The sequence below is a fragment of the Piliocolobus tephrosceles genome, chromosome 13 (assembly GCF_002776525.5).
Source record: "Piliocolobus tephrosceles isolate RC106 chromosome 13, ASM277652v3, whole genome shotgun sequence".
Classification (NCBI taxonomy): domain Eukaryota; kingdom Metazoa; phylum Chordata; class Mammalia; order Primates; family Cercopithecidae; genus Piliocolobus; species Piliocolobus tephrosceles.
The window spans coordinates 117,566,183-117,579,743 of record NC_045446.1 but is presented as its reverse complement, the minus strand read 5'-3'; the positions used below and the strand labels follow the sequence as shown (position 1 = coordinate 117,579,743).

Sequence of the window (13,561 nt, the reverse complement as noted above, 5' to 3'; positions counted from 1 at the left end):
GTCTCCAAAGAGGCACCACAAATGTGATCTTCTTTCAAAATTTAAACTATCACTTTTCTGTGACTCAAAACAAATATAAATCTGTAGTTCTCTTCTTCAGTCAGGTAGTTCTGGAATTTCTCAAGTGAGGCTGATGCTGGGCAGGTTGCCAGTTTAAGAACTGAGGAAGGGGCTTGAAGAGATTTTTAAATTAAATGTAGTGATAGTTGTTCTATCTCTCCCTGGAGATAGTTCAAGTAAATTGAGTATCCAAGCTATTCTGCAAAGGGATGGCTGTAGAGAGACATTTAATGTGATTTCTCACATATTCTACTGTGTACTAGATCTTAATAAAAATAATCAAATACTAATTCACACCTAGACACTGTGCTAAATGCTTTGCACACATTATCTCATTTAATCATTCAAATAGCCTTCAAAGGTGTGTGCTATTATTATCCCTAGTTGAAACATGGAGGAACTGAGGTTCAGGATTCTTTAAATGACTTACCTGTGGCAATTCAGCTGGTTAGTTGGTAGAGTTAAGAATTTGAACCTGAGTCTTATTCCAAAGCCCACACTACCATCCTCTTTGTTTTCTTATAGAGAGCTTTCCAGGGCAAACAGGCTTCCAAGTCTTCCCCTCTCCCCCAACCCCACTCCACCCTCCCTTCTTCCCTCCTGACTGCAGCTCCTCCTACCCTCATTGTTTATTGTGCCTTCTAAACAATAGCCAATGAGTCTGTGTTCCATTCTAGGGAGAGCTAGGGGTGATTTTATGCCCTGAAACAGAGATGAGGTTGTGACACAAAAAGGTTAAGTGGCTTTGGTGAGGTCACAGAGCCAGCCCGCAGTCAGCTACAGTACCATCTGAGTCCCCTGACTTGGGTCCCTTAACCGACCCTAAGGTCTTTTGGCATCCAAGTTTAATTAAGAGAGTTATTTTAATTTTCCTTACTATCTCTAATTTGCCATTTTATTGCTGCTCGATAATGTAGATATTGAAGTGCCAGGCATTTTTCTTCCCTAGTGTGCTTTTTAATGACTAAACTTATCACATAAAAACCACTTGCCTTAGAGGTAAGCTTTCAAAGCCTGTTTCTGTGTATGACAGAGACTGTTGCCTTTTCTCAGAGAAAAATGAGACCACAAATGCAGCTCAGACAGGTTGTTGTTAATTGAGGGCTTTTTTTTTTTTTTTTTTTTTTCTAAATCTTACATTTATACCAGTAAATCAACATCTGTGAGTCATAAACTGGTTCTGGATCAGCCGTTAGTGGTCTGAATGTTTTTGTACCTACCTTCAGAAAAGCATATTTTAGCTCAAAACTCAGGGATTCTTTGTTTTGTTGAAGTTCAAGACTCAGGAGCAGACAACATGCTAGGACACTTCTGGAGACAGAAAGCCTGTCTTCCATGATTGTTTAACATTAAGTGTATATTTATATTTCTTTTTGATTGAAGTTGGGGTGGAGTTGAGGGAGGAGTATAAATAAAAAAGAAAGTATGCTTTTTACATACTCCATGTGCTTGAGGAATTCCTGTATGAAGGTGACTATTTTCTTAATATTATTGTCTAGCTCCACTCTTCTGTTTCCCAACTCCTGCAGACTTTTCTTGGCCCTTATTGACTTGAAATTCCTCGTGTAAGGCGATTCAGCACTTGGTAGGATATAATTAGCTGAAGTCTAAGGAATGCTTAAAAATACAATTCTGTTTTTTCCCAAATGCAGGAGGAACAGACTGCTGCAGTATAAGCACAAGCAAAGAAGTATTTCTTTGATTGATTTTTTTTTTTTTCCTGAGTGCCTTAAAAACCAGATATGGTATTGAAAAGTATCTTGCCCAAGTGGATGAAAGGCAAAACTTGGCTGCTGTTGTTTGGTTGGTGGGGACACTGAGGCATACATGTAACTGGATGAGAGTGTCAGGGATAGAGGTTCTGCTGTACTATGAACGGAAAAGGGCACAGCCCCTGACATTTTTTAGTTCATCTTCACAAGCCAGAGCATATCAAACTCACTTAACCATTGAATTAGGAAGCCCATAGTGACCAAAAAGCTGATAGTTCTTCATTCAACACATATTTATTGAGCTCTGTAATGTCTTAGGCGCTAGGCTAGGCATCATTTTTTTTAGCATATGATAACATAGACATATCACTTAAAGTCCATATGAACATTTAGAAAAATCTACTTGTGTCCTAAAAAGAGAATGAATAAAAATTTCATTTATCAACATTGATTAGATTAATGAAGCATGACCCTTGCAGACCTGATGGGATTATTATATCTCAAATATGTAAAAAATATTTTAACATGACCTTATTAGTGCTCTTCATCCAAATCTAGGGTTAGATGCATAACTTCTGATGGCATAAATATTCATAATTAATATCATCTGCATGTAACTTTCCTGGCAGCCTGTGGTGGCGGCGCCTGGCTATCTCTCCAACCTCCTGCTTTACGCAACCCCATTCCTTGATTTGGACATTCACACATTTTGTTTCTGTGCTTCAGGACTGGGTTAGGAAAAGGATGATTGACTATCTGAGTTGTCACCATTGAAGAATTAGAAAGAATAATTTTCCTCATTTCTAGAGTGGAAAGTGTTTACAGTTTAATCATGGCGGGCTTTTTTAGTATCTAATTTTGGTGGATGTTAGCAGCAGTGTTTAGGCTAGTCTGGGGAAGAAAGTTGAGAAGCAGACTGGGGAAGAGAGAAAGGAGTTGCTCCGAGGAATCTGCATTTGAAAATAGAGAAGTACTCACACTTGGATTAAAAAATGCCAACATTTTCTTAATACAACATCAACAAAACAAAATTTCCCAAAGCAACTCTAGATTTGTTCATTTCTTCTCCTGATGAATTCATAGTGAGTAAGGCACGATTGATTCAAGAACCTTTTTTTTTTTTTTGTGGTTCATTTGGACGTGTAAATGTACAATTCATTCATCAGCTGTTTCCCTAGGCTTTTCCCAGGACCAGAAGTGTCTGTTCTTGTCATCTGGAGGCCAGCATTGTTTTCTCATACCTTGTGGAAACACAGCTGGATTGCAACAGTCTTTGTTCTTTCAAAAATTAGGACTGTCACATACAAATATTTTCCTCTGGTCACTAAGGAGGGACTTAATCTGGAGTTTAGACCAGGAGTCAGAGATATTTCTGTTCCTGGCTTCCTCCCCGGTTTGCTGTAGGAAACCTGCAAATTACTAAGGCTTCAAGGGCACAAAACTGGGTTTAGATGAAGATAAGCATGTGTGTTAAAACTTACCAGAGGCAGAGGTTACAGTTGCAGTCAAATGTTGGGAGTTCAAATGTGCTTAGAAATCAGGAAACTTTTATTAAAAATAGCTTTCTCTGAGATTGCTCAGGAAGATTTATGTTAAATCTTTTTGTTAATCAAAGATGGAGCTCAATACCTGGTTCTAGCTATGTATTTAGATATACATATACTGGTTGATTTGTTAATTAGGACAAATTATCTCTATTTATCACAACCAATGTATTAGTGGCAAACCATGAATTATTCGGGTTCATTTTGTTTTATCTCAAGCGCTGGGAGTTCCCAAATGGAACAGAAACTGTGCATTGTGATTCTGTCATGGCTGCCAATGATGTACTCCAGAAATTCAAAACCACAGAGCCTCTGCATCACTTTTTTGGTGGCGGTCGTGGGAGGGTTATTAGTTTTATCTAAAAGAGGAGAGTCTCTGAAAGGAAAGACAAAGCTTTGGCCAATGGTGACATAATTAGAGGGACAGAATAATTAGAAATACATTATAACTTCCCCTTCAACCCAACCACTGCTGGACGTAAATTGGAAGCTTACAGAAGCTCATGGCTGGGTTCTAGTTTGGGGTCCCGTTCTGGATGCTCCTGCCAACGCAGGAGCATTACATGGGTGGGCTCTGAAAAACTGAAGCCTCCTCCAGAAACTCACGCCCTGACTCAAGACCCGGCTGGAGTCCAATATTCCTAAAGCCCTTTGAGGACACGGGCTCACGAATCCCCTGCGCCTGCCCGCACGCTCGTCTTCATCCACATGCCTCACGTCCTGTGTGTCAGTCTTTGTGAATGAATGATGTACACGCACTTGGAAAACTATGCTGCTACTGGGAGGGGGCGGGAGCGGGTGACCAAGCCCTCAAGAATGCGTGGAGAATCAGACGGACTTTCCCGAAACGGTGGAGGCGGCCTGTGCGCCCAGCCTGCCCACCCGCTCCCGGCCCTTCCCGCCCCTGCCTGGGCTCCGCGGCCCCGGGCTCCGTGCACTGCTCCTCCGCGGCCGCGGCCCGGCCCCGCGCTCGCCCGCCCTTCCTTTCGCTTTGGGCCGCGGGCGGCGATTGGCCGCGGAGCTCGGCCCCGCCCCCGATGCCCCGCCCTGCCCCTACGCCCCGCCCCTCGCTCCCCTCAGCGGACATCGCCGGGCCAGGGGCGCGCGGACCCAGGGGCCGAGACGCGGCACCGCGAGAAACGCCCTAAGGAGGAGGGGAGAGCGCGGGAGGGCGAGAGGGAGGGAGAGCGGCCGGGAGATCGAGAGCGAGCGAGGCAGCCGCCGGCGGAGAGGAGGGAGCGGGCGAGGGCCGGGCAGGAGGAGCGGGCGCGGCGCGGGCGAGGCTGGGACCCGAGCGCGCTCACTTCGCCGCAAAGTGCCAACTTCCCCTGGAGTGCCGGGCGCGCACCGTCCGGGCGCGGGGGAGAGAAAGGCAGCGGGAATTTGAGATTTTAGAGAAGAAAGTCGGATTTCCCCCGTCCCCTTCCCCCGTTACTAATCCTCATTAAAACGAAAAACAACAGTAACTGCAAACTTGCAACCATCCCGTCTGTCCCCCACTCCTGGCACCATGAAGGCGGCCGTCGATCTCAAGCCGACTCTCACCATCATCAAGACGGAAAAAGTCGATCTGGAGCTTTTCCCTTCCCCGGGTGAGTGGCGACGGCCGAGGCCCCCACCCAAGCTCTCGGCCAGAGGCCGGGGGTCCCCTGGACTTCTTCCCCCTTGCGCCGTTCCCTTCTGGGCGGTGCATTTCTTCAGGAGCGGGGGATGCTGTTGGCAGCTGGATTAGGAGGACGAGGAGCAGGAGGAGGAGGACTGTTGGTGGCCCTAGACCCTTGGTTTGGGGGGTGGTATTTATTTTCACAGCTGTGTTTTTGTGAGTGGTGGGGAAAAGCTTATAGAATTTCCAGTACCCCATTCCTGCTTTTTTTGTATTCCCAAATGAGCGAGAACCCTTTGGCCTTATTCCTTAATGTTAAGGGGAGATGGACGCTGCCTCAGAGGACATCATCCCCTGACTCCACGTCCCCGATAGAACTGAGGCTGGGTGGAGGGCCCCGGGCAGTCTAACGGGTTGGCCTTCAGGCACATTTTCAAATGAGTTCTTGCCTTCTCAAGCGTCCCTGTCACATGCCTTGCCCCTCTTTTTCTGGGTTGAGGGTGAGGAGACCGGAGGAGAATTGAAATTATCGTCTTAACTTTGAGAAACTTCCGACCCTATTCTTGTAGGTTACTTACTTTACCCATGTTTCTTATCTGCTGTAAATTTTTCTTCTGGTACCAAAGGTCCGTTGGAAGGAAAGCATCCAACACCCAAATGTGACTTTGTGTCTTTGGTACATGGTGTTGTCCACCTCTTTCATTTATATGCATCTGAAGAAGAGAAGGATAGGAAGTATTTATTTATTTATTTATTTTTGTCTTTGACACAAATATAGCTAAGCAACTTAAGAGAATCTGGCCTTACAGAATTTCTGAAACAAATGTAGTTTGAGAGGCAAAGATGCTTTCTTTTAGGATAAGGCACTGCCAGCTATCCTTAGAGATGAGTGATTTTGGAGGTGAAAGTGTATAGAAAGATATAGGGAGAAGGCAGTGCACCCTGGAAAATAATTAATTGAAAGAATAGGCTCCTCTGTTGTATCTGATTATCAATAAGTTTAGTTGCTGCGCCCTGTGGTTAACACTTCTTTGCCTCTGCCATAATTTATTGCTTACTTTAACCCTTTCTTACTCTGCTTAAACTTTCAACACAACCAAACTGATATTTTGTCATTCTGAGGTCCTTCAGAGATATTACTAAAGACATGTAAGTCATGTCCCCTCACCCTGGGCCCCCTGACATTCAGCTCCAGGACTGCTGTGCACAGAAGGCTGAGATTGTGTCTCCTCGCAAGGATGATGGTTGTGGGAGCAATGCGGAGAGCGCAGCTGGAACCATGGAGACATTTAAGGCATTTAGGCCTACAATTCAGAAATGATGTTTCTGTGAGGGTTGTGTTTCGGGGTTCGAGGAAGCTAGAACGAATTCTATTTGTCACAGCTGATTCAAACCATATATAGAAGTGAAAGGATAGTTCACAACAAAGATATAAACTCAACTAATAGGTCCTTTCCTTAAGAACGACTTGTTTATATGTGTTGTTATGGGTGTTTATGGGGGAAGAGACAGATTTGGTCATCTGGGAAATATCGTGTCGATATGTCAGTCCACATACCTACAAGGGATCTTTCATCCTGGGGATGAAAAAGAACCCTTGGCAACACATGTTTCAGATCACAGTGAACAGCTGAAGCAATTTTTTTGGTAATTTCATATTAAATATTAGAGACAATGTATATGGTCCCCTCATTTCAGTTATTGATTAAAAATAAACTCTGGGCGAGTAACTTTCTTTAGCTTTGTCTTCTGTAAAATGGGGACAATAAAGCCTAATGCTACAGTCAAAGTCCATTGTGATAAGCATATTTGCAATGACTTTCTTTTTCAAAAAAGATTTCCAAGCCACTGGTCATCTTTTATATGTGACCTTCAATACAACAAAATTTCAACTGGCTAAAGAAATTGGGCAGTCTCCTGCCATTCATTGTAAAGAGGTTTGATTTCTAGCACCAATATTTATTATCTTGGAAAAAATAAAGACAAAAACTTGAAAAAATATATAGACTATAATCAACTTTTTTTTTGCTGGACCTTTAGTTGCTTATATGTGGACATTATACCCACACCTCAGAGAGGAAAATAGAGTCACAGAAAAGGTAAATAATTGACATAACACTATGTAGTGAGCCAGTGGCTGAAGTACAGTCAATTCACGTTTCTAACTTCCCAGTGTATCTTGCTTTGAGTAATGTTGCAAGATACCTTCCAAAAGCTCAGCAAAGAAATCTCAACTGAGACTTAACTTGCAGGTGCAAAGCAAGGTTGGGAGAAACAGTGTTTCTGGCCAGGGCTGTCTGCTTTTGTTAGTGGAAGGACAAGACATTGGCTAAGTGCGGATTTGCCTTACCCATCAGACCATATAGGACATGTGTTTAAAGTTTAACTTCTCACAGCTTAGCTTTTTATCCACAGCTGTGACTTAAATATTTGTCAGAATGATTTCTTTGGGTTGCTTAGTTTCTTATGCATGGAGACAGCTAGTGTGGGATCTTATCTGGCTTAAATGATTAAACCAGAATTTTCTCCCTACCCCGTCCCAAATTCATGAGTTCCAGAGAGAGGCAGTAAGGAAGTGGGGTGTCCAAACAGGAGCCACAAGACCTGGATTATTTGTCTTCCTGGCTAGGACCTGACCAAGAACCTTTATGTACTTTTATTCTATTTTGAGACTTCACAGGTGTTTGACAATGTTAAGTACTAAATTAACATATACTCTGAAATAACATTAGAATTGACTTTTCCTTGCAAGTGGAAGAGTAAGGTGGGATATGCTCTTTGATGGCAACAGTGTGATTGCAAGGATCTTAAATAGCTTAAAAACAAACATAGCCATTGGGTTCACTCCTGGTTCTCTCCTGGTGGAGCCTACTGCGAAGGGACCAGGTGCCAAAGCCAACACATTCCCAAGACACTTAATTTTTCCTTTCCTTGAGCACTCTCCTCTACCATCTTGGTGACGTGAGCTTAATGTCTAGATAAGAGTAGGAGCTCTAATCCTGGATACTTGCTGTTTTATAAGAATAAAAGGATCAGCCTCTGGCCCCACCCGCCCTCAGCAGAGGGTATACATCCATCGGGAACATACATTATACTTAGAGATAGGAAGCAGCTTTGTCCTTGCTCAGCTTGGTCGGTCTTTGTTTCTTCATCAGTATAGACAAGAAAGAAGGGCAGAGCTGCCCAGTCTATTAGATCACTCGCTCACTGTGCTCCCAGATCGCCGCCGACCATACTCCATTAGTGACTAAAGAGCTCCGTGGTTCAGAGCAGAGACTCTGGAGCCTGCCTGTCTGGATTTGAATCTCAGCTCGCCACTTAGTAGCTGTGTGACTTTGGACAAATGACTTAATCTCTCTGTGCTCCAGCTTCTGCCTCTATAAAATGAGTGTAATCATTCTACTTCATAGGATGAATATGAGGATTAAATCTATGAATATGTACAAAATCTTAAAACAGTGCCTGATCCATAATAAATCCTATTTAACAGTTAACTACAAAACAAGTCAACAAAAAATGATCCTGATCAGTGTAGAATTTTCAGAGGCCCTTGAATGTTTGTTAGGAGATAAGGTGGCTGTGTTATGCACCTCCTGATAATCTATTATTTGAGAGGGAATGAAGAGTAAAGTTAAGGAGGGCCTCTCCACCTGCTTGACTGAGATCTCATGCCCATGAAACTTCATTCTGTTCTCCAGGGAGCAAACAGTGAGAGGTAACTTTCAGAGAGTGTCTTGGAGTCCAGACTCTCACAGTTAGAGGCATAGGGGTTTGCCAATTACTTTGGGTGATGGAGATTGTCATTGTTACCTCAGAGCAGGAAGGCTACCAAGTCTAGAGGCAAGGGGAACATTTGCAGGGTTGATGGAAAAGTCAACTTTTCAATTATGCAGGGCTGAGAAATGCATCATGTCCAGTTATTATAAAGCATCTCCTATTTTATTTATTTATTTGGTTGGCAGAGCTTGCATTCCTGGCATTTTTGGTTGGTTTGTGTTGCTGTTTTTTTGTCTGTGTAACTTTTTTTTTTTCTCTTAAAGAGGCCAGACCACCCTGAAGGAACATCGGTTCCCTCTAGGAGACAAACCAGCCGGTGGTCAACCTCCCAGAGCCCAGGGCACTCTGGGGTCCATCAGATCTCTGCAAAACTGAGAGCTGGTTAGTGTAGGTCAGGATTTTTCGGGAGAATCTCCCTGTTTCAGAATACAGCGGATAACTCTACAATGGCTACAGTGACAGTATAATTACAGTTGTCTCTCTGGCTTGTGTAATGAATAATCCACGGCTGTAGTGGAATTCCATGAGCTTGCCTGGAAGGTGGTAGGTTCTTGTCATTCAAAAGTTGTTGGGATATTTCTGAAGCACACATCGAGCCTGCATTGTGTGCTGGGCACAGTCAGATAAAAGAGCACTTTTATGCTTCACACTTACTCTGAGGTGTGGTGGAAGTATTATTTTCTCCATTTTTCAGATGAGGAAAATGAGATTCTCAGAGATGCATTCTTGGTCTAAGGCCACACTCTAGAAATTTAGAAACTGATGGACGTTGTAGGCATTTGATACCTAAAATTTTGAGTTATTCTCAAAAACTGTGGAAATTAGAATACGAGCAGGTGAGAAGGCAATGCTGGTCGGTACTTTGGGGGTTCAGGAGGTACAGCGGCTCCCTGGTATCCCTGCAAGACCCCCCTGAGCTAGATCAGGTGGCCTCATTGTTAACCCAGTGCTTCGTATGGCTTGGGGAAAGGGTCCATCCTGTGGGCTGTCCCAAGGCCCTGGCAGTCCAGATGTGTTGCTTTAGAACGATGTTTCAAAGTTCCAGCAATGCTTACCTCAGAATGAGAGGCAGCGAACCAGGGTTCTTGTTTTTGCGACGTCTTCCAGATGGCCTTGGCTCCCTCCCAGGTGGGAAGGTGGTTATGTTAATCTCCAAGGTCAGTCCTTCACTGAGCCTCCGGATTCTGCCCATTTCGTCTCCTTCATCACTGATGTTGCTGTGCATTGAATCTCTCATAATCAGGATGATGAGACATAGCTTGGCAAACTAGTTCATTTTCTTAAGGCAGTTAAAATTTAATTTTCCTGCTTGCAGAGAGGCGATAGGCAGTTGCATTTGCTGCCTGTGCCTCAGATAAATTTTGTTTCCCCCCCTAAAATTTAGTTTTTTAAAAAAAACCCATTCCATGTGTCAGGGCACGTGGTCTCGTGTTGTCCTGGCACAAGGAAGGAAGGACAGCCCCAGGTGTCTACCCACAGGCCTGCCAGCTGTCCCAGCCCATGGCTCACAGACAGGCACACTCCTCTGCCACTTGTCTAAGGTTAAGTCATTGGTTTCTATTTTACTGCATTATGGAGAGCATTTTCCCGAATAGTTAGTGTGCTTGGGCCCACACTGTCACCGCAGAGAGGAATTTCTGTGTGAACAGCATCATCTCCATGTTTTTATTTAGCTGCTCCTTAATGAAATCCTTGGCTCCATTTTCCTGCTCACGGGGAACCTCTAATAGCATTTGCCTCTATGTTTGCAGTGTTCTAGGTCTATCCTTCATTCACAGCTGTTAAGCTGTTCTTAACTCAGGGTTAGGAATGTCACGGCTATTCCCAAATCTATCATTTTTACTTGTCATGTGTCTGTAGCTACTTTCTGCTTTTTTTTTCTTTTTTTCTGTTGAGTTGATGATATCTTTTTCAAAACTTCAGTGGATGTTTTCCAAATTGCATAAACAGGCTATTTCTACTTGGCTGCTTTTCCGAAGCCTTGGCCTATCTGCGTCTCCTTTTCCTTCTCATTGTATAGTTTATAATCTCCATGCAGACACAGAAAGACGTAGGTCTGTAGGGTGGATTGTGGTAGGTCTGGTTTCATTGGCAGAGAGCCATGTTTACAGACATGCTCAAAATATTGCTATTCAAGCCGTAAATATTTTATTGATCACTTGGCCAACTCTGTCATATTTCCCAGGTGCTTTCCAGTGTCTGCTGCTTGGGTGCAAGACTGTCACTTAACACTTCAAATGTGGCTTATTACTGCCCCTTCCACTTTTCTCAATTGTTCTTTCTTGTAGCATTTAGTACTGTCTCTAAGAGTTGTAAAATATTGACCCAGATAGTGCTTTTAGACCCAAAGTAGCATTAGAAATTTTAAGGCTGTTGGACTTCATATCATAATGGTGTAGAGACAGGGAAACCATATAATTTACCACGCAAGCTGGGATACCTTTGAGAGTATAAAGGGGCACTATTAATAATTGCATCAGAATGATAGACATTAACTGGGGCTCTCCCCACAGATGAGGGTCACCCGCGTTAAACACTAAATTTGGTCAATCGTACTTTCTAGAATATCTTCTCTCAATTGCTAATTTTAGGGTTTAGACCATTTAAGTAAGCTAATAGGGCACGATTAAGAGTTTGAAGCCCTTTAAGTTTAGTCGGTTTTTCCCCCAACCATGAATTATATTTTAAATTTGTTTCTCAGCATCTGAGAAACCCAAATCAATCTCAAACAAGTTCACTTCAAGCATTCGAAACCTCTTGGTAGCTTTGGGTAGCTGTGATAAGCCATTGATTTTTGCTTTGCAAGGTTCTGTGGAGAAACTGTAGACTCTGCACGTAGCGTGTGTGTGTGTGTGACAGAGAGATCAAATGAACTTTGAAGTAGAGGGATGTGTCTTCATTACACAAGTGAAGACAATTACGATTTTTATTTTGTTTTGTTTAAATGTTTATTGAACATGAGAAATTTTACTTTGGGCTAAAAAGGGGCAAAAAAAAAAAAATGTTGTGTTTTCGTTTTGTACCACTAAAGTGGGCAAAACCAAAAGCAAAAATAAAAAACAAGCCCTCAATTCTTTAGAAGGGGAGGAAGGCAATAGTGGATTCAATTGCAAAATTCTTTTTGAATTCAAAAAAGACAAGAATAAGAATGAGAACAGGAAAAGAGTAAGAAAGTATGAAAGAATGAATGAAAGGAAATTGTAAAACTAAAAATGAACAACTTTAAGTGATATTACATAGATTTTTGGAAAAGCCTCCATCTGGGCCAAACATCACACTGGTTAGGAATTCCAGGCTTGGGTGATCCCATGGACAGTTTTGGGTCTGTTGTTTCTACTCCTTGCCCGTGGTCATTTCTGAATACTTTAAATCCCTCATGGGTAGATGGGTGGTCAGGACAACTCAGATGAAGTCTTCCCTGGGTTCCAGGTGCTTCCATGGCAAAAGATTCTGGAGGACCAGTGTTTTACATTTATGAAAATATGTGTGGATCAATGATTGTTTGTATTTTCTGTGTCTGTTAAGCTCTCTCTTGCAACAGTGGTAAGTTAGTTTCATAGGTCAGCTTCGTGGGAAACAGGGGCACTTCTGAAGCATTTGAAGGAGGTGTAAGAACAGGGAGAGGATTATTTTCCATATAGAGAGCAGCGTGGGAAGAGTGCTGCAAGTTTGGAATGAAAGAGATGGTTAGGCCGGGCGCGGTGGCTCAAGCCTGTAATCCCAGCACTTTGGGAGGCCGAGACGGGCGGATCACGAGGTCAGGAGATCGAGACCATCCTGGCTAACATGGTGAAACCCCGTCTCTACTAAAAAAATACAAAAAAAAAAAAACTAGCTGGGCGAAGTGGCGGGCGCCTGTAGTCCCAGCTACTCGGGAGGCTGAGGCAGGAGAATGGCGTAAACCCGGGAGGCGGAGCTTGCAGTGAGCTGAGATCCGGCCACTGCACTCCAGCCCAGGCGACAGAGCGAGACTCCGTCTCAAAAAAAAAAAAAAAAAAAAAAGAAAGAGATGCTTAGATAAACATGAAGGAAAAAAATTTACTTGTAGAAAGGGATGAAGGAAGGAAGTAGGAGACCAGGACCCAAACAGCGTTTTGAACCTCAGGATGGATTTTGCCTTTGAAAGTAGGGATATTTAAGGGCAGGGCAGAGTTATTGAGTAAGCTTATGAGATAGGTAATTTTTTTTTTTTTTTTTTTTTTTGGTTACTTTCCCTCCCACTCATACTGCTGTTAAAACCTCTGTATCAGTTTATCAGAATAAGCGTTAAACCTCAGAGAAGATGACAAAATTGATCAGGTACATATTTTCAAGGTACAAATGGAAAATAACCTCGGTCAGGCACAGGAATCTTCTAAGCCTGGTGACAGTCTGTAGATACGGGTTTTTTGAAGTATTTAGTGTCTCCCACTATGTGTCAGGTATTATACCTGTTCTCTATTAATGACTTTTTTGTGTGTGCAATTAGAGTTGTGTGATACATTTAGAATTGGGTGATGCATTAATATCATTCATGTTCAAACTAAGAATGTGTTGTTGAGTCTGATTTTCTTTTAATTTTTTTGTAGAAATGAGGTCCTGCTATGTTGCCCAGGCTGGTCTTAAACTCCTGGCCTCAAACAATCTTTCCACTTTGGCCTCCTCAAGTGTTGGGATTACAGGCATGAGCCACTGCCCCCGCCCAAGTCTGATTTTGAAATACCCTTTAGGAAATTTATCACAGGAAATTTTCAGTGGAAGAGTTTCCATGTAACTGACTTTTATACTTCTAGTACCTACACATTTTTCCTATTTGATATCTTTGGCCAAAAATTTAAGTTAATTCCATACCTTATGCATCAGTTGTCTGACATCATTAAGATATG

The 13,561-nt window shown here is 42.9% G+C and overlaps 1 protein-coding gene across 4 annotated transcripts in view; it reads left to right on the top strand.

Annotated features, from left to right (window-relative positions):
- The first annotated feature begins 4,433 nt into the window (after positions 1 to 4,433).
- Positions 4,434 to 13,561, top strand: part of ETS1 (ETS proto-oncogene 1, transcription factor) — a 63,286-nt gene continuing 54,158 nt past the window's right edge. For 2 of the 4 annotated variants that reach the window (XM_023208622.3, XM_023208620.3), the window contains exon 1: positions 4,445 to 4,908. In XM_023208622.3, the coding sequence (XP_023064390.1) occupies positions 4,827 to 4,908 (82 nt within the window). In that variant the 5' untranslated portion in view covers positions 4,445 to 4,826. Of the gene's footprint in view, positions 4,909 to 13,561 lie in introns of all 4 variants that reach the window. The other 2 variants (XM_023208621.3, XM_023208619.3) reach the window with 2 other exon arrangements.